At 41.5% G+C, this 27995-nt stretch overlaps 1 protein-coding gene across 6 annotated transcripts in view; it reads left to right on the top strand.

The window, feature by feature from the left end:
- The window catches only part of LOC137511336 (phospholipid-transporting ATPase IK-like), a 377608-nt gene that overhangs the window by 92607 nt on the left and 257006 nt on the right, over window positions 1–27995 (top strand). For all 6 annotated transcript variants that reach the window (XM_068233975.1, XM_068233976.1, XM_068233972.1 and 3 more), the window contains exons 2-3: window positions 14871–14923; window positions 25055–25143. In XM_068233975.1, the coding sequence (XP_068090076.1) occupies window positions 14884–14923; window positions 25055–25143 (129 nt within the window). In that variant the 5' untranslated portion in view covers window positions 14871–14883. The remainder of the gene's footprint in view (window positions 1–14870; window positions 14924–25054; window positions 25144–27995) is intronic.

Here is a 27995-nt window from a genome sequence, read left to right as displayed (position 1 = left end):
CAGGCAGTTTTTTTTTCTGCTTGAAAGAGTTAATTTTCAGGCATGTAAGTGACAGCTTCTGTCTTGTTAGAAATTTAGTAATCCTCAGTGATAAGCAAATTACAGCGATAAAAGTTTTCTTGGCAGAATACAACTTCTGAGGGCAAGAGAGGAATAGAAAAAGATCAGTTGTTCATGTATTTTAACTCTGGGACACTTAATAGACTGCCATTGATCAGCAACAATAAAACACTGAGTCTACTTTGTAAATATTTAAATATAAAATAAAACAGTGAGTTATCTAAAAGGAAAATAAATACAGTTGTTTGTCTCATCATTTTATTTTCACCTCGGGTTAACTTTAAGGAGACAAGGGGAATATTAGGCTGCAAAAAAGGGAGTGAATAATTGCACCACTTGGGGGCCTGGAGGAGGTATTGGCTGCACTTAAGGGACAGGAGTTAATGGCTGCAATACTGTTTGCAGTGCAGTCATTAACCCCTCCTGAGCCCCAAGTGGAGCCATTAACTTTGCTGGGTAGACTTATACTTGAGTCAATAAAAAATTCCAGCTTAAGAGGGTTGAATATTGGAGTCGACTTATACACTACATCGACTTGTATTCGAGTATATACGGTAGCTGTATGCTTGTTTCTGGCATGATTAAGACTCTACTCCAGCCAAATAGATTAGCAGGGCTGCCAGGCAACTCGTATTGTTTAAAAGGAAATAAATATGGCAGCCTCCATATACTTCTTACTTCAGGTTCCCTTTAAGTATGTTCATAACCTCCCTGATTTAATTCCAAATTCAGATATCCTTTGTACCTGGGCTAGCAGCTTTTTTTTCATGTATTTTAGAATTAACAGTTTGTGCTATGTTCCTTTTTACTGCCAGATACAATCATTTGTTTCGGTTAGATTGTTTTTATATTCAGATTCTGCTTGATTTATCTGTTCCTGATAATTTTGTTGAGGTCATATAGCACTTTATTGTAATTGCTTTTGCTACCATGATATTAGCTTGAGTATCCTGATTATCTGAATGGTTTCCAGGTAGTAGGGCTATTTTGACTTACTTGTGTAAGACCCCAAATTACTTCTGACTTTGAGTTGCTATGACTTGGAGTGGGAATAGTATTTAACACCACCCCAATCTTGTGCAGCAGTAGGGTGAGCTGTCATTCGACTCAACCTGCACCCAAAAGCCCAGTGCCTAAAGCAAATGTATGCCTGATTTTGTGTTGCGTAGTTGCTGCATTTCTGACCATTTTGACCAAAGTTTTGGGTTTTACCTTAGTTCTGCCTATACATATAGTCCGCTTATGACAAACGATTTAAGTTACAGTGTTTCATACATACAAAAAATGTTGTCTTCATGTACAAAATATACAATTATGGCTGCTTTCACAGTGGGACGTTAAAGTCCCGCGTTACAGCAGCCTGTAACGCAGCCCAACTTACAGCTATATTAAATCAATGGGCTGTTCACAGTGCCCACGTTGCGTTGGAGTATAACGCAGCACGTTAAATGAAAGTCCAGCATGCTGTGCGTTATACTCTTATTTGGCTGCGTTAGACTGTTTGCACATGCGCAGTAATGTTGTTATTTTTTTTTTAAAATGTGCTGCGTGCGCCGTTTTCGTTCGATCCGTATGCATCAAAAAGTACGCATCGCGTACGCATCAAGAGACGCATAACGCAGTGCAATGTAATGTCCAACTTCAAAGCTAACGCGTTGCGTTAGGGGCACGTTATGCGACCTTAACGTCGCATCAAATGCAACGTCCAAGTGTGAAAGAGCCCGCCATCCTTGTGTAAACTGTTTTAAGTAGTCTTTTATGCAGAATGTCTAAATCCAGAGTTGTCCACAAGTAAATCATATATCCATGTTGCACTATGTATAACACAGGACTCAACTTACAATCAAATTCAACTTACAAACAATCCCCATAACGGAAGATAAAAACATAGGGACACCGAGAGCCCAATATACTGTAGTAAGTTTGGACCAGTAAAGGGAGGATGAAAAGTAAGTAAGGAATACTCACAAACCAGGGTTACCTCTCAGGTAACCACTGTAACGGCAGGTGGGGAGAACAAGCCTTACCCCACTCAGGAATAAGAAGTCACTCTCTGCAGACAGGAAGAACAGTAGAACGTATTCTGCCCTTCGACCAAGGGTGGACTGGTAATAATTGTAGGTTAACAGACGCGCCAATAGGAGAAAACAATGTAATAAAACATTAAAAATATGGACATGGTAGAGGTGGACTCCTAGCCACTCCAAAGGATGCTGCAACAGACACCTTTAAAGGTATAACACAAACAGATTTATTATTATACTCCAAAATATTGCACCGTGTATCACGGGCGTAACCCCACTTCCTCAGGCAGTTCAGTTAGGAGCATAAAGCAGTAGCAGTCCGGGTCTGTACTAAATGCCTCTAGGAGGACTTACCCCTCATAATTTTGTTACATATAGATCCTTACACCATCAATAAAACCATGCAATGTCCACACTCCTGGTTCCAGCTATCTATTGAAAGAGCCTTTGAAATATAAAGAATGGGCTGCACTGTATACATAAGCTATCTATAGCGTTAGAAAAAATTGTGTCCTGGACATTGACAGCTGTTTTTTTTTCAGGGCTTTGAATATTGGTGCTCTTTTAATCCTTGAATCTGAGCCTTGGACATTCCAGGACAGTGTGTTTTAAGTTTACAAGTTTGTGTTTTCTCCTAGTTAATAAAACCAATGCGCTCCAAGCGGCTTTTGTAATTATTATGTATACAGGAAACTGCAACCACCAAGGGCTGCTGTGAAGGGGAGGAGGGGTCACCAGGAAAGGCTGTGTGGGTTTTGGGGATTGGGTGGGCTACCAGGGGATATTGTAAATGGCATTAGGGGTCAACTAGACCGCCAGGGCCTACCTAAGAGGTGAGGTGGGAAAACCACAAGAAGAAGAACAAGACCACTAGGGCAAACGAATAGGTAGGGGGACCAAAAGACCACCAGTGAAAGCTATATTGGGGGGAGTAGACCACCAAGGCATACTGTAAAGTGGAGTGGGGACTGCCAGGGCATACGGTAAATGGTAGGGGTGCCACTAGAGGTGCAGAGAATATTAAAAGTTGGAGAAGGGACAGGTAGAGCACCAAGGAAAACTGTAAGGGGCACAGCATAGAGGCCTAATTATGTTTGAGAGAATCCTTGCCTATCGACGTGAAATGCTACCTAAATATGAGATTGTGCTGCCTAATTATATTCGGAGAACATGCTGCCTAATTATTATTTTTTTTTTCCTGGGGAAACTCTGCCTAGCTGTTGATTTAGTTTAACGTTTTACCTGAGAGAACACTGCTGAAAAAAATGTATTTTTTGTGTGGGGGGCATGCTGCATAATTATTGTGTGGGGAATATTTTTGCTTAAATATAATGTAAGAACAGTTTACTGTGGAAAATATCATTTTCTTACATCACATTTTTTTTCATATGCATTTAGGGCCTAATTTTCTCTTCATGGAGAGGGGGCCTCTACTGCTATGTTTATGTACATTTGGTTCTACTCATGAGCACAACTCGCAACCTTTCATGATGTGCTCCACACATGAATTTGGGATGTGGCTGGAGGTGTGGCAATGGTGTTTTTACTATCCCTTTTTTCTGTCTTCAAAAGTTGGGAGGTATGTTATTGTTGTTGTGTGCTACAGTGAGTGCAATGTTCTTTCATATGCAAGGGAATGACTACTGCTTTGGTAGTGACTACTGCTTTTCATATGTGAGGTAATGACCACTGCTTTTTTTAATATGTGAGCAAACTTTTGCTGCATTTCTTATGTGGGGTAATGTTTCCTGGATTTATGTGGGGAAATGACTGCTGCATTTGATAATTTGGAGCTACTGTTTGTGCATTTGCCATTTGGGGGCTCATAATTACTGACTGGTAGACTTATACAGTAACCAAAAGAAACACTATGACTGGAAAATGTATATATCTCATTGGCCACTTTATTGTGTACATTTTGCTAATACTGAGTTGGACCCTCTTTTGTTATCTGAACTGCCTTAAAGGAATTTCCCAGAGAGTTTGGACCATATTGTCATTATACCATTTTGCAGTTGCTGCAGATTTGTTGACTTAACATCCATGATGCAAATCTCTCATTCCAACACATTCAAAGGTGCATTATTGGATCAAGATCTGGTGAATGTGAAGGTCATAAGATTACATTGGAGTACAGTAGAGTGGAGTACAGTACATCGTGTTCTGTTCAAGAAACCAGTTTGAGATTGTGTGAGCTTTGTGCCCATGCTGATGATAGAAGAAGCCATCAGAAGATCGGCACACAGTCGTCATGAAGGGATGGGGACGATTAGCAGTGTCGTTTAAATGATGCTCAATTTGTACTAAGGGGCTGAAAATGTGCCAAGAATATGACCCCCCTCAGCAGTACACCACCAGCAGCAGCCAGGATGCAACCATGCTTTCTTAATTTAACTGCAAAATGTTTTGATGCTTCACACTGTATACAGTTGCTCACAAGAAAGATATGGATTTGGGCTGGGGCTGCCATGAAAGGGCTTCTAGGTGGTGTTTCCCCCCAGGCCAAAATGTCTCAGTCCTCCCCTGACTTGTAAGATTACTTGTTAATGAACAGCAAACTCTGACCATATGCTGTATTTACTCAAGAATACAAGAATCCAGAAATAAACCAAGATATTTAGTTTTACCTCAGAAACAAGAACTTGACTTCAGTATAAACATAGGGCAGAAACACATGTTTACTACTGCAGATTTTTAACTGGCATAATGGGACATATGATGATCTCATAGGCAAACGCAGTGGGGGATTACAGCTGCCCAGAATCCCCCCTCAGACCAGGGGAGGTGCAGTGTCTTGGGAAAGTTGAGACACCAGAATTTGTGCAGGTATCCTGCAGCTCACAGCACTGCCCCCTTTCTTTCCCCGCTACAGTTGACTTTGAATGTAGCAGCAGTGTGTGAACAGAGCATGGAGCAGCTCTGGGGAAATGAACAGAGTCAGGTATGAGCCCAGCCCTGTGCCCCTGCTGGGTGAATACTTCACTTTCCCCTTCATTACCAATGCCAGCTGTCCTCAATATTATCTGCATCCAAACTGCTCCTGATCGATCCCGTTGTCGATTGGGAGCAAAACAGACTCACTCAGCAAATTTTACCGACAGTTTTCCGCACCACACTGCACACTTCTTACCGCACACTTACCGCACACTTACCGACTGCTGTCGCACTCGGAATTTTTTTTATGAATTCACTGCAAAAACCCTCATTTACCGCTAGTGGTAATTTCCCGCCGTCTCTGAACTACCGCACTCATTTTTATGAATTGAGGCCTTAGTGGGAAAAACTGGCAGACTGGCAAAATGTCAGAAGTGGCAGAATGGTCACAGCACTATGATCAGTAAAGGGAGCAGGCTTGCCAAAAGCTACAACCCCTCCTCATGAAATAAGAGAAGGAAAGAGGCAGAGACTAGAGAGCACCCAGAGCAGCATAGAGATAGAATGGGAAGAGCAGCCATAGTACTGTTAGAGATCAGGTAGCAAAATGCTAAGGGGCTGAAAGGGTAGAGAAGTCACATAATTTGGAGAAAGGCAGACTATAGATTCTGCTAGTGACCAGAGTATAAAATAATATTTCATTTTTAGGAGCATTTTAGAGGCAAAACATGGTTTATGCTTTGAAGGTAAATTACCATGTATAATTAGGTATACAGTGCTATTCCTTGGTATATCTTATACAGTATGTCCAAACTGATGTTTCTGCATTGTCAACACTAACTAGGTAAGGGCCAATCTACTCTGAGTGACTTAGCTTACAGTCAAGTATACCACTTTAAAGAAAACCTGAAGTGAGAGAATTATGGGGGGTGACATAGTAGTTTCCTTAAAAACAATACCAGTTGCCTGGCAGCCCTGCTAAGCTCTCTGGCTGCTGTAGTGTCTGAATTACACACCTGAAAGAAGCATGCAGCTAATGCAGTCAGACTTTAGTCAAAAAACATCTGATCTGCATGCTTGCTCAGGGGTCTATTGCTAAAATATTTGGGCTCATTTCCACTAGTTGCTGCGGCCCTTTCCATTTCGGCCTTGGCTTCCATTCTGCTGCGAAGCCACAGCCCGAATCGCCAAGCTGTGCCATGTACAACAATAGGGATTCTGCTGAGGGCTTCAGAAATCTGCAGCATGCCGTCCAGATTTGCACTGCTGGACGGCACATTCTGTTTCACTACCCTCAAAGTTTTGAGTGCGTAAGAGGTATGAGTGCTGAGATATCAGGGCTTAACCACTTGCCGACCGCACGCTTATACCGTGCGTCGGCAAAGTGGCAGCTGCAGGACCAGCGACGCAGTACTGCGTCGCCAGCTGCAGGCTAATTAATCAGGAAGCAGCCGCTCGCGCGAGCGGCTGCTTCCTGTCAATTCACGGCGGGGGGCTCCGTGAATAGCCTGCGGGCCGCCGATGGCGGCTCGCAGGCTAAATGTAAACACAAGCGGAAATCGGCGATCGGCGATCCCCGGCCAATCAGCGGCCGGGGATCGCCTCCATGTGACAGGGGACGTCCTGTCACTGGCTGCACAGGACGGATAGCGTCCTGTGCAGCCTCGATCGCCGGGGGGGGGCAGCAGGTAGGAGAGGGAGGGGGGAATTTCGCCGCGGAGGGGGGCTTTGAGGTGCCCCCCCCGCAACACCCAGCAGGCAGAAGAGATCAGACCCCCCCAGCACATCATCCCCATAGGGGGGAAAAAGGGGGGCAATCTGATCTCTCTGCCTGCTACCTGATCTGTGCTGGGGGCTGCAGAGCCCACCCAGCACAGATCAGTAAAAACAGCGCTGGTCCTTAAGGGGGGGTAAAAGGTGGGTCATCAAGTGGTTAAAGAGAAACTCCAACCAAGAATTGAACTTTGTCCCAATCAGAAGCTGATACCCCCTTTTACATGAGAAATCTATTCCTTTTCACAAACAGACCATAGTGTGGTGAAACCCCTCCCACAAAAAAAAATCTGAGTACGTACTCTTGGCAGTTTCCTGTCTGTGAACCTTGCTGCATTGTGGGAAATAGCTGTTTACAGCTGTTTCCAACTGCCAAAAAAGCATGCAGCAGCTACATCACCTGCCAGCAGTAAAAAATGTCACCATGTGATGAATGTCAGAATATAAATCAGGGATTTAAAAGATTTTACAATGGGCAAACACTGACTAAATTATTTATACATAATTATTGTAAAAATGAAGCACTTTTTTATTACATTATTTTCACTGGAGTTCCTCTTTAAATATCAGCATTATGCAAATTAGGAAGGAACTGCATGTGATGTCATCACCCACACGGCTCTGCATCCAAGGCTGAACTCTAATTAGGCCTAGGACTAACGTCACTAAATGGCGGGGATTTCACCTTTTTAGCTGGATTTCCATTGGCTGCAGGACTTTTCCCCCTCTAAGGCCTCTTGCACACTACATGTGATTCCGATTTTTTATACGATCCGACCTTTGATTCCGATTAAAAAAGTACTGCATGCTACTATGTTTTTTAATCGGAATCAAAAATCGATCATATAATAAAAAATCTGACAAACCTGCCATCAGCTTCACACTGGTGGTGAAACCCATAGTTACATAGTTACAAAGTTATTTGGGTTGAAAAAAGACTTATGTCCATCGAGTTCAATCAGATAACAAAGTAAAACACCAGCCTGCTCCCTCACATATCCCTGTTGATCCAGAGGAAGGCAAAAACTCTTACAAGGCATGGTCCAATTAGCCCCTAAAGGGAAAAAAATTATTCCCGACTCCAGATGGCAATCAGATAAAATCCCTGGATCAACATCACTGGGCATTACCTAGTAATTGTAGCCGTGGATGTCTTTCAACGCAAGGAAAGCATCTAAGCCCCCTTTAAATGCAGGTATAGAATTTGCCATAACTACTTCCTGTGGCAATGCATTCCACATCTTCATCACTCTAACTGTAAAGAACCCTTTCCTACATAAATGGCTAAAACGTTTTTCCTCCATGTGCAGATCATGTCCTCTAGTCCTTAGAGAAGGCCTAGGGACAAAAAGCTCATCCACCAAGCTTTTATATTGCCCTCTGATGTATTTATACATGTTAATTAGATCCCCTGTAAGGTGTTCATTTCCACACTACCGTTCCTCTTTAAATTGCCTTTACTTCCATTACTTGTGTATTTTATTCTTTACTTCTGTGCCTTCTACTTGTGTATTTTGTGAAACTCAGGTCTGAGTCATGAAATTACTTTTACTGGCCAACTGTCAACATTCCTAAACCGTAATCAGATGGTTTGCATGATCAAATGTACCAAGTAATCTAATTCCAGGTAAACTACTGACTGCCCACAAAATCGCTGACTTAATCACAGAAGAATTAAGTGGTAGTTGCTGAAACCAAGCAGCAACTGACTAATTAATTCTGCAGAAAATGTCCTCTCTAGCAGATTTACAGGCACATGCTGTGCAATTGTGTGTGCAGTGCCAGAAACAGCAGGAGACGAAAACAACTACAACATCTCTTCTAGCCCACAGAGACAATCGGTTCCACATAAGAATGCAATTACGGGTTGGCAGGGGTGCCATGTGCATGCTGTCTCATGCCCCCCTCTAACTTGTCACAATTGTTACCCAAACTTTGGAAACACCTTTGCAATGTTAGGCCTGCTTCACACTGCAAGAGCTTTTTTTTAGCACTAGTGATTTGAAAAGCTTTTGCAAAAGCAATGCTATAAGTGATTTTTGGAAAATCACATCGCTCAGGTGAGAGCCCACACATAGCATTATATTAGCAAGAGCTTTTAAAATCACAAGCACTTAAAAAAAGGCTCTTGTAGTGTGAACCAGCTCTTACAGGGGCGCTGTGTCTGCCTTGCTTGGAGGCTCTCTTGATCTCTTTTGAGGAGTGGAGGAGGGAATGGGAGGGTAATAAAAGGGAACATTGCCACAAGCCTGCCTCTTCCTGTCTCAAAATTTGAATTTAAATTGTAAATAAATATGCAGCATAAAAATGTAATCCCTGTTAAAACTTCTAGCTGCAGTTTTGAACCAATGTATAGGTTTTGTCTCCCACATTAGTATGTCTCTATGAGTGGAACATTTCTTTTCAACATAAAACAAGTATTGCAAAAGCTTTATTTCTAAGTTAACAGGTCATGGGGATGGAGAGCATTAAAGTGACACTGAAGCGTAAAAATTATGATATAATGATTTGTATGGGTAGTACTGCTAAGAAATAAAACATTAGTAGCACAGATATGAGTCTCATATTGTTTCCAGTACAGGAAGAGTTAAGAAACTTCAGTTGTTATATATGCAAAAGAGCTTATTTGAGCTCTGCAACTTTATAAGGTCATGGACAGCACTGTCTTTTGAAGCACTTATCGCAACGGTATCTCATTGTTTCGTCTTTATTTATGGGTTTTCTGTAGAGAAAAGTTCAAAGGGCCACTAGCCTGCTGTGTGAAATCATTTAAAATGCTGAGTGTATTGTGGAAACTGCAATTATTAGAGAATGGGCTCTCTTCACAAAACTTCTCAAACATGACTTATTTATCACCTAATTTATAAAAAAAATAACCTTTCAGCACATTTACAAGCAAAATAATCACTCAAATATTATATATATTATATTATTATATTTTAGCTTTTTGGCAGCTTAAAAAAGTAAAATAGATAAGTTGAAAACAGAGGAAAACAGTTGAAAAAGCTTTGTGAATCATGCCCAATGATGCAATTTTACAAAAGACAATGACACTATTTTCTTTGCTGCTAATGTTCTATTAATTATCCGTATTACACAACCAATTAATTTTATCATGGGGGTTTTTTTCACTTCAGTGTCACTTTTAGTTCTCCACATGAACAAAATACTTTTCTGTTTGGTCTCACACAAGTTACTTAAACCTTGGTAGAGTAATTAAGAAGTAAAAGACCATAATTATTTTTCTAGTGAGTGTGGCATTGGGACTGCTTCCAGTGTGCAGGCAGTGTCAGCTCCACTATCTCCCGAGGCTTTCTTCAGCTCTGGTACATAGAGGCCCATACACACGTCGGATTTTTCCAAACGACGGGTCGTTTGAACGTCCCGTCGTTCAGTCGTCCGCACGCCAAATCGGGCGGGAAAAATTCGATGTGTGTATGGGCCTTAAGGTAAGGCCATGCCTTTATCTTTATTTTTGTGGCAATACTTGTCCATTAGGCAGTGACGTAGCTTAGGAGCTCTGGGCCCTTGTACAAGTTTTACATTGGGCCCCCTTAAGCATATTATATACATAACAATTGATATGGAGCACCAAAACCTGCCAAGGATAGCTGCAGTTTCAACTGGATGTAAGAGGGGGAACTAGTGTATTAATGGTTACAACTAATTTAAAGCACATGTAGAGCTGATCTTTACCAGCATAGAACCAATAAAAGGCTAATGATGCGGTGGAAGGTCCTCTGGTCCAGGGGCCCATGTGCTGTCTCTACCTCTGAATCCCCTATTGGTACACCACTGCCATTAGGCTTCTGGATGTCCCTTTCATCGTGGTGGGGGTGACCCTCCAGCCATGTGCTAATACTAGAAAGTCTCGCAGAACCAGGTCACTGCAGTTTGCCGCTGTTGTGCTGGCACAGAATGACTAAGCAGCATCAGTAAAGGACAAAGCTCAGCAGTACATCTCTGCCTCATATATTGTGCAAGCTATATCCCTGGAACTGGGCTTTAAAGAAGAAAGTAACTGCATTTGATCACTCCCGCCTGTGAAATATGCAACACCATAATGCTTCACTTCAGCACAGCAGAGTCCCCGGTATCCGGCACCAGCAGGGATCACCCAATGCCAGATACATGTGCTTGCTTGTTGCTTAACCCTCTGGGGACCTGCCACCTAACCAGGGCCGGATTTCTGGCAAGGCCACATAGGCCATGGCCTAGGGCACCAGAAATTTAGGGGCGGCTCAGTGAGGGGCAGTAAAGCTATTCTATCTATCTACAAGGACAGATTTAACCTTTGAACTCCCTGTCCTGTACTTGTGTCATCCCTGCAAGACCTGTAAGCTCTATCCTGCAGGTACACTTCAGACTAGCTCTCATGGTGACACAATGGTTCCATCATTAATGAGATAACCAACATAACATAAACGTTCTTAAGGAAAACATAACTTATAATCTATACGCATATTACTAAAATAGTCATTGTCTGTGACAACTGACATCCAATGATGGAAAGTAAGTAAAATTCTCATTGGGGCACACAGAGATAACAACCAAACAGACGGTATAGTTGGCCTTGGGCGGTGAAAAGTACAAATCTGGCCCTGCACCTAACCCCCCTTAACAACTTCAGCCTTCAGTGTTTTTTCACCTTGTGTATCCAAGCAATTTTCACCTCCCATTCATTTGTCAATAACTTTATCACTGCTTATCACAATAAAATGATCTATATCTTGTTTTTTTCCACCATCAATTAGACTTCCTTTGGGTGCTACATTTTGCTAAGAATAATTTTTTCTAAATGAATTTTAACGGGAATATTAAGAAAAAATAGAAAAAATTCATTATTTCTCAGTTTTTGGCCATTATAGCTTTAAAATAATACATGCTACCATAGTTAAAACACACATATTTTATTTGATCATTTGTCTCGGTTATTACACCATTTAAATTATGTCCCAATGACAATATATGGTGCCAATATTTTATTTGGAAATAAAGGTGCATTTTTTCAGTTTTACATCCATCACTATTTACAAGCATATAATTTTATTAAATAATAATAATATACCCTCTTGACATGCATATTAAAAAAAAGTTCAGACCCTTAGGTAACTATTTATGTTTTTGTTTTTTTATTGACTTTTTTTAATTAAAAATTTTATTTGGGTATTTTTGGGAGAGTGTGGGAAGTAAACAGTTAATTTTAACCACTTGAGGACCGCAGTGTTAAACCCCCCTAAAGACCATGCCATTTTTTGCTAAATTGGCCACTGCAGACTTAAGGCCTCACTTCAGGGCTGCACAACTCAGCACACAAGTGATTCCCTCCCCTCCTTTTCTCCCAACCAACAGAGCTTTCTGTTGGTGGGGTCTGATCACTCCCCCAGTGTTTATTTTTTTAAATAAATATTTATGTTATTATTTTGTTAGCAAATTTGACTATTTATTTTTTTTATTTTTATTTTTTTTAAAAACCTCCCTCCCCCAGCCAGTCAATCACGGTGATCGGCTGTCATGGGCTTCAGCCTATGAGAGCCGACTGCTCTCCTGTGTCCCACGGCTGTCCCCAGTACAGCGCTGCCTTAGATCGCAGCACTGTACTATGTTAATAGACGGCACTTTTGCTGTCTAACAGTCTCCTAGCGGAGCTCTGCCATCCAAGCAGGGATGCGCATGCATCAGCGCGCGCGATCTCCTGCAAAGCAGGATGCCGATTGGTGTTAGGTTGTCCTGGGGCTGCCGCCATGGCTATGCCCATCAGCGTGACGCGGTCGGCAAGTAGTTAAATGTAATTGTGTATCTGGTTATTAAAAAATTGTATGTAGATGTAGTTTTACTATTTGGCCACAAGATGGCTTTTTTTCAGTCTTGTAAGCATGCGTTCTTGCTTACAGGAAGTGAAGGGAGGACATGAAACTTTTTTTTTCTTCAGAAAGATCGCGGCTTCTCATAGAAGCTGTTGTTCTTTCTAACGGGGACTTAGATCAATGAATGGGAATTGCGTTCCCATTCATTGATCTCCGGGTTAACTGGCGGGAGCACAGGAGCACGCGGCAGCAGCCTTTTGGATGTAGCAGCTACGTCCAAAAGGCTTAATTGCTTAAGAACCAGGCCATTTTGCATGTGGGTGGGAGGGTCAGGCAGCCGGATCCCTATTGCAGATAGCTAGCCATGGTGTTCCCAGTGTAGCCAGGTGTCCCCCAGCAGCCAGCAGCCTTTACTCACCTCCCAGGCTCCAGCGATGAGCAGCTCTAGCCCCCTCCGCTCTGGACGGCATCCCCGCTAACACTGCCCTTAAGTTCCGGGTCACGGCTTGATGACGTCATCAAGCCGGGATCCGACACTTAAGGCAGAGTGAGTGGGGATGCTGGCCAGAGCGGAGGAGAGCGACGATCGCCAGGGGAACATCAGGAAAGTGAGTCCCGGTTCTCTTCTTCCCCTCTGACCGCCGCTGCTAATAGTGACCACTGCGATCGGCCAGCGATCGTAGTGATCGCGATAGCTCCTGATCACTGAGGGGAGATGTCAGCTCTCATATGACAGCTTTATCTCCCCTCTCGGGTGCGCACGATTGTGTCAGGAGTGGAAATGGCAGGTGGTATAAATCCTACGCTGCATCAGAGTAAGGCAGCCACAAGTGCGGCATGGGATTTACTTGCGGCGGTCCCCAAAAGGTTAATCAACTGGTCTAAAAAGCACAATTCTCCCCCCCCCCCCCAAATACTTACTGAGCCTCCAGCGACATCTAGCAGCTTCCTGCAGCCCTTAGCATGCTCCTAGTGGCTTTCCAGCTTTCCCGTGCATGCAATCTGGCATGTCACTTGACCCACATGATTCTGTGTGATTTAAAGATCACTGTTGTGTTACTAAGAGCTCTGGCTGTATCTGCCCACTGTTCTAGTAATGGATTATGGGTGTTTGATTACTTAAAGCAGGAGGTGATAATATGTAATTTCCTTGTGTTTTAAGAAGGCTAAATAGGTACTTTACATCTTTCAGAAGGAATAATTCACTGCATCTATTAGGCTGTTTCCACTGCACAGTTGAATTCCATCCTATTTTTTGCATGCAAATTCGGATGTGTTTTTTTTTAGCCAGTTGATATCAATAAGCTGCATACAAATTCACATGGAAAAATAATGAGACTCAGCAGCATAAGATTACGTCACTCATTGTGATCCCATAGCCGTGCATGGCATAGCTAGAAGGGTTCTGAAGAATTCTTGCATTGCATCACCTCTCACAAGACACATGCAGGCACAGTGGAAACAGCCTAAAATAAACGGATATAAATCAGTAGTTTTTTAGGATTTGGTTAGGATTTAATAGGATAAAAACAACCCAAGAATAACAGAGAAATGACAAGAAAATAGAAATAATTCATATTTTGCCGGTGACGGGATGGGATGACAACCTGCACATTACTGTGGTTAGAGTCATACACCTGTGCAAGCACGTCATCATGATCAAGGAGCAGGTGCAAAAAATAAAGCATTTGTTTCGGTGAAACTAAAATCTATGCATGTCATAAAACCCCACATTGTGCCGTCAATAATGAATATTCAATGTCTTAGGATTACTGCAATAAAATCCTGTTTGCTGATAAAACAAAAAATCTGTGTGTATATGCTTTAGAGCTTAAGGTACGCTTCAGAACAGTTAAGCTGTTACTTCAGCCGACAGGCACACATTTTTTAATTCCATGAATGTTGCATATGATAATAGTACATTTTCTTACACTGTTATCAAGGCTGCATTTATTTATTTTTTTCCTCTGGATGGGCCAACTTTCTTGTCCCTCCTTTTCCTATGTGTAACCACCTCTTCCATACCAATAATCCCTCTCCCAGATCCAGACCCCCAACCCTGGGGCATCAACTGGCCTCGGTATCCACCCTAAAAATACTGCATTTAGGCCTACTCGCGGACGATTCTTTTTTGCTTAGTTTTTGTAAGGCTCCCTCAGATAGTCATTTATATCACCTACCCTCATTTTGGAAAACAAGAAATGCCCCCCACATCTAAAACACTGTAAGATGGTCTGGACGGTGAAAAATGCTTTATATTTCTACCCTATTTATCATCCATTCATAATTCCCCCCAAGTTGAATGTTAACTATGTACATTTACATTTTCTAGGAAAAAACCCACAATGGACACAATGGATGCAGCAGATCCTGTGAATAATGAAGGTATGCTTTATAAGCGTGAGAAATGTATTTGATTGTGCTATTTTTTGTAAAAGTATTCTTTAGGGACTGTGAACCTGTGCCTTTATCCTGCTAGAATCTGGTTCTACTTAACTCACTTTCAAAGGCATTGTGGTAAATAAAGGCCTTTTGTGTAATCTTGTGTCATAAGGACCTTAATTTATTGGAACCTGCAGTTCCCTGTTCATGTTGTAAACACTACCAAAACACAATCCAAACTACTGCTGTAAATGAAGCATTAAGGTGCGTACACACGCACGACAGCAGCCAACGACGGGTTCGTGTACCTCCCGCGGGGCGGGTTTTCAGCAGATTGTAGTGCGTGTGTACGCACTGTCGGCGGACTGATAAGGCTGTTCCTGAACGATCCGTCGACAATTTTTGTACTAGTGATGATCTATGCAGTGGGCAAGTGGAGGAGGACAAGGGGGGAGGAAGGGGCAGAGATGGACCGTGGGGCAGAACTGAGGAGGCGTGGGGAGGCAACATCTGGATTTGTCGGATTTGAATCGTGGAAATGACGTTGGGATTCAAATCCATGAATCTCAAATCTTTCACAAGATTTAAAGGCATACGTGGATTCGTCACCCAACCTATAGTTTGTACCTCTTCTGAAACTTCAATATTATTACGGTAATATAGTGCCTGAAACTGTTACACAATCTGTATGTGGCCTTGTAAACAATTTATACAACGACAGCAGTATATTGTTGTGTTTTAATTTCTCTTTAAATGCACAACTAAATTTTAGTTACTCAGTTTATTATCAATGAATACTCCAAATTCCTTCTCCAAGCACAGTGTCTTCAGCTCTATCTCATTAGAACCTATATTATTTATAGGGTGCAATGCCATTGGGGCAGCCAAAATACACCTTGTATTTATCATTGTTAAATTTAATTTACCTGCTCACTTAGGCATCTTGTCAAGAATGCTACTATCCTGCTGAGTGTTAACGATTTCACATAATTTCATATCATGTTAAAATATATTGAAGAGGACTCTTGTAGGAAGATCTTATTGCTTTCAGTTGCCCGTTTTAAAGTGAACCTTAAATGAAAATAAACTTACGAGATACACAAATGTATCTATCCTCCTACTCATAAAATGATAATGTTATGCTATGTTTGAAATCTTAAAAAAGTAGATTTATTGTTTTGTCTCAGCTCAATGAAACAGTCTTTCCCATGTCTCAGAGAGCTAAAATATATGAACTATTGATCTTTTTTTATCTATCCAATGCTCCCACAAACCCAGTTCTCTGCCAGGAAAGTGTAAAGTGTTTTATGGCTGTAATTCCTTATCAGTGAGGGACACTATAGTCCGATTCGGTCCCAACTGGAGAAAAATTATCAAAGACAAAGCTGAATATTAACTCATTCAGGCAGATAAAAAAGAAAAACAACACAGCATATGTATTGATTCGTACAGAAAAAAGGGCGGCAGGAGAAAAGGGCCTGGCTGGGTAACAAAATGGTTAACGATAAATATGGTTTTAAAACAAACAGGAGTTGATAATAAAAATATATTAACGTTAAAAATCGTAATGTAATTGAACAATACAGCTTAACCCAACCCTACTCTCACATAGTACCCTCCCCTGGTGGTGCCTAAAACTAACCACTTCCCTGGTGGTGCCTAACCCTAACCACCCCCCTACCAAATATGATAACTGTATGGGATATAAAAAGTAGGAAAACACATTTTTATTAAATATTATGTCAGAGTTTTACACCGCTTTAAGGAGCTGCATCCACAAAAATGTCAACACTGCACAACAGGTGGTACAAAATGTGTAAATTATAAATATTCCTTCTGTGCTAGTCATGAAGGTCACCATACAGACTCTGGGACCATACACCTGAGAAAGAAGAAGCGATACTTAGTGCCTACTTACACTTTGTCAAGTCACTCATGTGACTAATAGTGAACTATATAAATATTACTGTGTCTACACAAACTTTACTATACTAAACTACATTATACTATATTAAACTTTACATCCGTATACTCCCTATATATACACCAACAAGACAGTACATATACCACATATGCTAAACTAATTACTAGTCTAAGACTTGCCATGTGCTTTGCGTTCTATGGAAGAAAGGTGCTTTATAAATGTTAAACTGAACTATGTGATGCTAAATACTCTACTGCACTACATTGCATTACACTACACTGCACTATAATATGCTGCATTATTTCTAGCCAAACTACTGATTACAATTTTTTTGCATGCATGTAATGAAGACGCCTGAAAAAAAGGGCGCAGTGGATTGCCACTAGTAGAATATCGCTCAAATTACCGATATTCTAATAATGATTTCTGACAGAACCCTCCCTCTACCTATACCTAACCTTTAACCCTTCCTATGCCTTACTCTTAAACCCCCCTGATGTTGCCTAAACCTTAACCTCCCCTGCCACAAAGGTGCGATTAGTGGCAATATGAGAAAAAAAAATTCTGAATGATTGAACATTGAAAAATCCGACCAATGTATCACACACATGTTCAATTTTGCCCATTTTTTCTGTACAATCACTCTAAAATTTGATATTTTTATTGTTTTATGGATACTTTTCAACCACACATGGATATTTGCTAAGAAATCAGTAAAAGTAGGAAACTACTTGTAGAATTATTTCTGACCAACATGTACTGTGTGACATGTTTTAAAAATGAATAGTGGACATAAATTTAAAGGATACCCGAAGTGACATGTGACATGATGAGATAGACATGTGTATGTACAGTGCCTAGCACACAAATAACTATGCTGTGTTCCTTTTTTTTCTTTCTCTGCCTGAAAGAGTTACATATCATGTATATAAGTGGCTTACTCAGTCCTGACTCAGACAGGAAGTGACTACAGTGTGACCCTCACTGATAAGAAATTCCAACTATAAAACACTTTCCTGGCAGAAAATGGCTTCTTAGAGCAAGAAAGAGATAAAAAGGGAAATTTCTTATTAGTGAGGGTCACACTGTCAGCCACTTACATACCTGTTATTTAAGTCTTTCAGGCAGAGAAAGGAAAAAAAGGAACACATAGTTATTTGTGTTCTGGGCACTGTACATACACATGTCTATCTCATCATGTCACCTCGGGGATCCTTTAAATGTTCACTGATTTTTCCGATGACTGACAATTTTTTGAGCGACTAGCAATTGTTTTTCGAGATCTTGCAACGTGGATACAGGTGCGCAATCCTACAAACAGCATTTAGTGGTGCACAGAAATATGACCGTCATGGCGAATCAGATCTTTAAGATCCCTGACAATTCCGCACTAAGTACCGCGCTCGCTTGACTTCACATTCGCTTCCGTCATGTGACGTTGTGTGTACCTGCTGGCCGGGAAAATGGATCGTTGGAATGCTCATCGTCAGAGGGACATTGCTTGATCCATCTTCCTCCATCGGGTGGTGAGCTTTACAGTTAAAACTCTAATCTGCGTTCACCACTGCTAATGAAAATACAGAATTGTCCTGGTCATGAAAGGGTGCCTTATGTGTTATTTTTATCATCCTGTGTTAATCTCCTTTGATTTGCTGGAGAAATTGGCTAAGCAGCATTTCGCTGAATTAAGGGTGGAGAAAGGGTGTGTGCATTATGGTTCTTGGCAGCATTTGCATGTTTGTCCTCATTGTACACCTTGTTCTTAAAGCAATGAAAATTAACTCACAATTTGTAGCTGTTATGTTTCTGCTACAAACTTCCCAAATTTTTGGAAATTATTTAACAAAACTGCTGCAAATGAGCCAGAGCTACCCATTTAGCTACCCATTTAGAATCCTTACTTTGTTTAATACTTGAAACCTGCATACTTTTGTCCTGATTCAGTTAAATATTCTGACATTTCTCACAGGAAATGTTTTCACACTTTACCAATAACATACTTTTTCATCCACAAACAAGCTGAAACAATCCGTAAAATAAATTGTCCATTAAGTAACTTTTTTGGCATAACTTTTTTTAACTATTGTTTAGTACTTGGTCAACCGCTTGGTGCTAAAACAATATGTTGTAGCTAATGTAAGAAAAAAAATCTTGGGAGAAAAACTCATGAGAAAAGTTTTTTGGATTGGAGCATTTGAGTAACTGCTCTCTCCATTAGGTCCAGATTTCTTTGTACCTGTACACAGTTCAGAAAAGTAAATTCATAATTTTTGCAGCACTGTGATATTGCTGCAGCATGAAAGTAAACAGGTTCACAAGTTATAGAATGGCTCAGTTTACCACTACAGCAGGTAGAAAAAAAAACTGGATTCAGAAGTTACTACAGATCTTTATTATTTTAGACAATAAGGTGAGTTGAACTCTGTTGCTAGCCTTTCAATGGGTGCTTCTCAGAGTTTATTTATGTAAAACCACTCAACAATTCTGCAAAGAAACAAATTAACTGAACTCTGTGTATGCACGTTACCTGGTTACCCACACGTTGCCAGCAATACATGCGTCACACTACTAGCATAATGCATGTTGCTAGTGAAATGGGAAGGATCAAGGGCTATTGTTCACATGTTTCTCATGTGCAGATGCAGCCCCGACCGATCGCCACAGCTGGAAACCATCTAGGGCTTGATTCACAAAGCGGTGCTAACTGTTAGCACGCCTGGGAAAACCCCCTTAGCACGTCTAAACAAGCTTTTCGTGCATAAAACTTTATGCGCGTAAAACTTTATGCGCTCTGTGCAAAGTGCCCATTAAAGCCTATTGGACTTAGTGCGCATAAAACTTTGCGCGCGTAAAACTTTGCGCGCGCAAAGTTAGCACGCGATCTGATTGAGAAATCCAGTGCTAACCTACTTAGCACCCTGGTTAGCACGTCTAAAGTCTTTAGACGTGCTAAGTAGGTTTGCACCGCTTTGTGAATCAAGCCCCTAGTGTGTATATCAATATTTCGTTTTTCGCTGTAAAAACAACAATGTCTTTACTTGTTCCTGTGTCATCCTGCATGTATCCTTGTGGCCTGTACCACAATTTTATAAGAGATGCACTTTTACGCACACTGGATGCAAATTTAAGATAGATTTTTTTTTAACCAATTGCTCTTCTAGTTCTTGCTAGAAACATGTGCCTTACATACTGTAGGTCGCATGAGTTGTGCTATTTGCTTACCATGCATAATGTAGTACCTTGCAGAAATATTGGTAAAATTCCAGTGCAAACCCAACCCACAGCAGCTTTACTGAAATTTAGTGAATCAAGACAAATATACATTTATGTTTCCATATGGTTTTGCCACTTGGACATTTAATATGATGAATAGAGTTGCATCCAGTGTGTGTAAAAACATTGTCTTGCATGAAATCGTGGTGCTGGCCACAAGGATACATACAAGATCACACAGGAACAAGAAAAACATACATACAGGATTAAACCAAATCTTCATACACATGCTAGATGGTACTTGGCTGTGGTGGTCAGTCAGGGTCACCTCTGCCGAGAAGCTATCATGTGTACAGCACATTTGTTGTTAACTTGCTTAATGAAGAATATTCTATATTTGGATTTTCACCATTTTTACTACTTTTTTCCTTCTATAAATCTACAAAAAATATATATATTTATTTATATATTGTACAAAAAAGAGAGCTCTGTCTGGGGGGAAAAACAAAAACAGTCTAAAATTCAGTTTGCTGTAATAAGAAGTAAAAATGGTAAAACCAAATAGGGCAAATTTTGGAAAAATTCTCTGGTTTACAACACTGGTCTTGAAGGGGTTAAGGTGAGGAAGAATGTACTTGAATTAAACCCTTTGTTATGTTGACAATTTCAATAAAAAGAACTACCTATCTGATATGAACATAAATCTGTTATTACTGTTTATTTTTATTGTCTCTGTTCACATGCAATTGTTAGTGTGTGTGTGCCAGCAACTCAGTGTAAAAAAAGTCTGCTAAAAACCATGATATATAGCCAAGTGATTATGTAAGACAGTAGAGCTAAAGTATTAGATTGTCAAGTTTGGCGTTCTTGGCAGTGCTACAGCATATGAACTAGCATCAACATTAAAACCAATGGTGGGGAAATATATAAAAATTATTATCATTTTTTACCCATGCACCGTGGGTGACGCTTATTGCGCAACATGTGGTAGTTTGTTGCCATAAGCATTGATAATATTGCCACTGGACATCAGTATGTGTGATATTACTTTTATATCTGTGCTTTGTTATCTGCACATCAGTACCCTTGGTAATCGCTCAACTTAGAGCATTTTTACACTGTATTTTTTTTTAACCCCTGGAAAATCACTTGTATACATTTCCTGGACTTTTTAAAATATTTATTTTGCATTTGGAAGCAGTTGTTTAGAAGTGGTTTACAATGTTATGCTTTTTGTCTGCCACCTGTCTAATCCAAGTTATCATTAGTATTTATTTTGAAGTGTGTTCAAAAAAAGGTCACAGCTGAAGACTGCATTATTGCATGTGGAATGTGCTACATGTTATAAGGCGTGTGACCGTAGTAATATTATAATGCAGCACATGTAAAGTGTACAGACTCTGTGGTACAGAGTAGGATGAGATATAATAAGGTAGTAGGCACACACATATGAGGAATGAATGAGACCTGATGTGCAGAAAGAGGTAATTCTAGCACCTGTGTCTGCTTATTGTACATTCTATGAGACTAGGTGGCAAATGAGGTTTAGAAGCCTATCACATGTTGTGGAGCAATGGTAGATGTTTGACTTGGAAGATGTAAGGAGGCAGATAACCTGGCCTTTACCATAGAACTCATGAGCAACAAAGTTGGGCTCCATTTGGGAAAAGTTCTCACTTGGGGTGCTTTCTTAGGACTACAATTGCACAACTGTTAGTCCATTAACTGTTCAGTAGCACCACAGTGTTCTAAAATGACCAAGGTGACGGTTACAAACTTTTGCTACTCCCAACATGGCTATTCAGTACCTGTACAAAGTATATTTTCTGTGTAATCATATTGCCTTATTTGTGGTTCTATGAAATCAGCTCTGAAGCAGTTCATAGTTTGCTGTGTTTGCAGCTTTCCCTCCTACATCTAGGTGGATAATTCATCTCACCAATAGGAGAGCAGCTTTCATACTGTGGAGATTTGTAGCCAATGAGAGAAAGTCTTTGCTTTGAGAGGAAGGGGCTGGAAACTGAGTTTATAGTGAGTTGGCAGCAGAGAAGAACAATCTGGAGAGAGCAGGATAGAATTTATGGAAATCTGAAGTGGAGAGCTTTACACAGAGCTGCTGAGCTATCTGAGGTGAAAATTATTTCTTCACTGGCACCAGTGACTGCATCATTTCTGAAGGTGAATGTGACAATTTATTGATATCAAAGTAATCGTCCAACACTGCCGGTGCAAGGCAGGACAAGAGTACAAAAGTCAGAGCAAAAAAGTTGTTAAGTACAATGTATATAATCAGAGCAATGGAGTATCTTTACAGAAAATGAGAGAGAAGGGTACAATCAACACAATTTAGTACAGGTTTTTACAGAATATACCAAGTAAACATGGTCAGATATAAAGCATTACATGTATACAACATCTGGGGTTCATGGGCAAGAAGACTGTTTCACAGAGCCAGTTTTTAGTGAGTGATACCTGTTGGATTGTGACATTCACATGGTCAGGCCTCGCAGAGTCTTATACAACGCAGTTTCTATTTAGGACTATTGGCCTAACAATCTGCTCTGGGGTGTCTAGGCCTATCAGAAGAGGATCATTCCTATGTATCTAATAATCCAGTATCTAATAATCTTCCTGCTGCTGGTCTCCTGAGTGATGCTCCTAGTGGATTACAAATACTGTTTTATATATGAGCTCCAACTGCCGGCCTACTACTTAGATTAACACTGGCCAGTGTTTGGGGAAATTTGCTTGAAGAGACTCTGAAGCGAGTTAAAAACTCGCTTTTTAGCTTATAATCAACATGGGCATGCTTGCCCCAGCTAAAACGCCGCTATCCCACGGCTGAACGAGGGGTCTTTACCCCCAAATCCCCCCCTGCAAAATCCACGACAAACTTGGTCATAGATTTTGCTGCTCATGGAGGCAGGGCTAACAGCTGCAGCCCTGCCTCCATGCGCGTCTATCAGCGGCGGATCTCCGCCTCTCCCCCGCCCCCCCTCTCAGTGAAGGAAAAGCAAGAAGTTTCCTGAGTGATGCGCCTAGTGGATTACAAATACTGAAGGAAGACTGAGAGGGGCGGGCGGAGGAGGAGATACGCGCTGATAGACGTGCATGGAGGCAGGGCTGCGGCCATTAGCCCTGCCTCAACAGGAAGCGATCCCCGGCGAGCACGGAGGGGATTTGGGGGGTAGCGCCGTTTTAGCTGGGGCAAGCATGCCCATGTTGATTATAAGCTAAAAAAAAGCGAGTTTTTACCTCGCTTCAGACTCTCTTTAAAGAGGAGCTGTTAGGTATAAGGTCTCAGAGAAAATAAACACATATATCAGTAGCTAAAGATTGGCTGTACTTACATTACATATGCATTTCACTGTCCACGTTTGGATTTCACAGAATTTGTATATAGTATATGCAGAGATAGATGCTCCTGACAGCTCATGGCAGGCTCCATGTTTTTCTGTCAAATGTGTCGTCATGTCCTGCCTGCTTCCTGATCACAGATAAGCTCGTACTTGAATAACACAGTGTGCAGTGAATATTAATGAGCCATGTGGCTAGGAACAATAGCTGACTCCTGCAGTGTACTCTGCCCGGAGATTTATCAGTGCTACGCGCTGGACTGATTACAAGCTGCTGTAACGTCTCATTAGCAGCCGAGGGGAGGGCCCCAGAATGCTTTGCAGTTTAGTATGCGGCTTGCGTCCTTATGGGTCTATAACAGCCTTACTGATAAGCACACATCAAAGGTAACTGAGATTTTTATCTTCACTAATGGCTTTTGGGCTTCCTTCTAAACTGTTTAACACAGGAGAATAGAGGTTTAAATTAGCTTCTGCAGCCTGACAGTTACTCTTTAAATGTTTATCTGAGTTTGATTATAACAGACCGTTTATACATTTGTCATTTAAAGTGCATTTAATGATTTATTGTGATTTTGGGGATTTGACATCTCTGGATTTCTTTGGGCCAAACCCTTTCCAGAGACTTTGGAGGTGTTATTCACTATTGCATTCCTTTGCAAGCATCTGTTGGTATTCCATTGTTGCCATAACTGTGAGTTCAGATGTTATGACCTGTTAGAACATATTGCTAGAAGTTAAAGTGTTCATTTTATCTTTATTAATGGGCCTCCGGATCTAATAAAATTGCTTAGCATTATACTGCTGGTTTATGTGTATCGCTGGAGGTTGTGGGTGTCACCAGAGCTAGACAAGAGCAGGACCCATCATAACATAGCTACATTACCTGATAGCAAATAGCGATAAATTACAGTGAACCTGAAGCGAGGAAACATGTGCAGTGCGGATGCAGAAGACTGCTGAGGAGTACTGAAGACACAGCTGGGAGCGGTGGAACGACGGGATGGAGTGAGGACCGGGAAGTATCTATGGCACAGTTCCCCAACCTCAAGGCCCACCAACAGTACATGTTTTGCAGAAAACCACAAACATGCACAGGTGGGGTAATCAGTGTCTCAGCAGCGCTGATTAACTACCTCTGTGGATTTCCACAAAACATGCAGTGTTGGTGGGCCTTGAGGACAGGGTTGGGGAACACTGCATGGGATCCAGAGCCTTCCCTCTCCATAGGTGATTATCTAAAAGTTTCCTCTCTTCAGGTTCACTTTAAAATGAGGAAAAAAAATTGCCCAGGATGTTTCATGTTCTCCATCTCACAAGAACGATAGTCTTTGTCCGTCACAAAGATAGATACTGTTGAAATAAAAATAAAATGCATTTATGTAGGCTAAGCTGCTCATTTCAGTTTAGAATTTCCCTATGGTAATCAGGACTTTGTTTAACTAATGACTCTCATGCTGTTTTAAAAGCTTTCTGGTGAAACTCCACTAGTAATATGTTGCTACTTAGTTTCATTCATGTATTGATTCATTTAATATTCATTTATTTATCATCACTTAGGTTTGACTACTACTTGTACATCAACTGTCAATTTTCTGTTGATGTAAATATTTATATTTTGTGTGTTTAATTATCTTTTAGATTACAGTTGGGAAGTTAAAGCTAATGACAGGCATTACAATGAGAAGCTAAAGAAAGGATTCCTGTGTTTTGGGAAGAACAGATGCGCGGTAAATATCCACTTGTACTTTTTTTTACTTAATACGCTACTGTAGTACTATTATTATTATTTATTGTATTTATGGAGCACCAACATATTATGCAGTGCTGCACAATAGATAAATGGGTTAACATACAAGATAGGACATACAAGGAGCTCACAACAAATTATGTGATAACAGTAGTTCAGTGTCTATGGTCAAAATAGAGACTGTTCTAGTCCACAAGAGAGGTGACGGACAGTAAGGGCTGGTTCACACTACAAGAGCTTTTCTAAGCGCTTTGTGATTTTAAAAGCTCTTGCTAATGTTATCCTATGTGGGTGCTCACACTGGAGCAATGTGATTTTGTACAAATCCCCCAAAGCATTGCATTAGCAAGAGCTTTTCAAATCACTAGCATTTAAAAAGCTCTTGTAGTGTGAATGGGCCCTTAGATTGCGCAATCAAGCTGGAAACACTACGGGGAGGGCCCTGCCACAGTCTTACAATCAAAAGGGTAGCGGTAGAGACAAAAGGTGCGTCTGTTGAGATGGTGCCCAGCAGAACGTATTATGGTGCTGATGTAGGGGGGTACACCAGCATGCATGCAGTAAAATATGGCGCAGGGAAAAAATGGCGCACCGTTCCACCGATAAATGTATCATAAAATGCTATTTACAGTTTTAATGTTAATACATTAAAACGGTAAATAGCGTTTTAAGATACATTTATCGGCGGATCGGGGCGCCATTAGAAAAAGCAGAGGGGCTTCACTACAGCTACATTCTCACGTTTCTGGGAATCCTTCTTGCTAGCGTCCAAATCCATGGCAACAGAGAGGAATCCGAGGCAGCCTCTGCTAGATGGTTCCCCAGTCTGGCCAATAAGGAGCACAAAGGAGGAGGGCAGAGACGTTCCACAGACACTCGCTACCACGGACACCAGTACTTAATTATTCTTTTCTGACAAATTCCTGCAACTGATTTAGCATAGCGCTAAAAATGATTATCAAATTATGCAAATGTACAATTGCAGAATCATGTCAAATTATTCAAAAATATTGTGCAGTAAAAAGCAAAAATGTGCAAATAGTATATACAAATATACAAATAAATGTGCAAAAAAATGCAAAAACTGCAGAAAATGTGCTAAGTATGCAAATCTCTGGAGGTTGCATTAAAGAATTTTCATGACCCTGCAGCGTTCACCTACTCCTATCACCCCTATCTACCAGCTCCTCCCTCCCCCACTCTCATCATAGCTATGGCCAACCCACACATTCCAACAACCTTAACATAACTCTACATAATCACGACGCTAACTACTTCTTGTTGGAATGATACTTTATTGTACCGGCCACAGCTTTTTACTCCCCAAGGACAACAGAAATTGTAATAAAGCATACATAATCATTTATAACATTTCCATAACACATTTCCATAACCATATATAAATAACACAACTTATAAAGTAAACAACATCTTCATAACCTCAGTAATCTTCATCCCCTTGCTAGCACCTGGATCGAGAGGTCCCCAACCAACAACTCCCTGCATGAAACCAATAACCCCCAGCCGCGCCATGGGCTCGGGGGTCCTCCGGGCTTACATGCCTCACTTTTTCCAAGCCTTCCGCCAGCTTATGGCCTCCAAAAACCTCTGTTTACCCCTCAATCCTTCACTAACCACTTCTGCTAGCAAGGGGACAACCGCCACCAACAGGCCTGCCGTGACGCCTTACTGCAGGCCTGTCCGCCACAGCTCCATTCGATCTTGTTCTGCAGCAGCAGGTTGAATAGGTCGATCCCGAAACCATTCAGATGGACCCCGTCGCTCCTGAAATACATGCGCTTCCATTCCAGAATCGTGTGCCACGCCACCAGGCCCCCTTGCGATCACACAAATTTTGAAACCGCTCTATTGACCTTTATCCGCACCTTATCAATTGCACGCTGATCCCGCGCATTTCTCCTATGAAATCTTGGGACTATTTCCGACCATACGATGCGTACGTCCGGAACCGCGGCTCTCATCGCAGCAATGACCAAAGTCATCGAATTGATGAGCAATCTCATCGGCGTGTCCCCCAGATCATTTCCACCCGCATGAATTACGATCACCCCCGGTGCCGGGTCGCTTTGCAACTTGCGATAGAATACTGTCAGCCAGGGTCGGACTGGGACACTAAGGGCCCACCAAGGAAGTTTCAGCCTGGGCCCCCCCCCCCCTCTCCTCCTGCTCCCTCCCCCCCCCCCCCCATTTTGGGCTCACATACACATGTACTCTAGAAATTTTGCATGAGTTTATGGTAGGGAAAAGATCGTGAGCACTTCTGAGGACAGCCTCCAATAGGGATATGTCCACATGCGGCACGCGCAGCGCGCCGCAGCGAAAGTAAATGGGTGTCACCACGCACTGGAACATCGGCGTGGTCACGATGAGTCATGGGCAGACTTAAAAAAAAAAAAAACACAACATAAGTAGCGGTGTTATTCACAGAGATTAGGTCCGACCAGATACATTTTAGATAAAATATTCAAGTAGTTACATGCCTCATGATAATTCATCAAGTAGTCAAATCGCAGCAGATTTTCCGACAAAATGCAATCAGGTTGGCGGCAGATACCCCCACAACATGCAATCAGGTTGGCGGCAGATACCCCCACAAAATGCAATCAGGTTGGCGGCAGATACCCCCACAAAATGCAATCAGATTGGCGGCAGATACCCCCCAAAATGCAATCAGGTTGGTGGCAGATACCCCCCCCCCCCCAAAAGTGGGCAACAGTGACCAGAAAATCGTAATGTGGGCAGCAGACACCTGAAAATCGCAATGTGGGCAGCAGTGACCAGAAAATCGTAATGTGGGCAGCAGACACCTGA

Source organism: Hyperolius riggenbachi, chromosome 1 (assembly GCF_040937935.1).
Source record: "Hyperolius riggenbachi isolate aHypRig1 chromosome 1, aHypRig1.pri, whole genome shotgun sequence".
Taxonomy (NCBI): domain Eukaryota; kingdom Metazoa; phylum Chordata; class Amphibia; order Anura; family Hyperoliidae; genus Hyperolius; species Hyperolius riggenbachi.
This window is presented reverse-complemented; position numbering and strand designations above follow the sequence as displayed.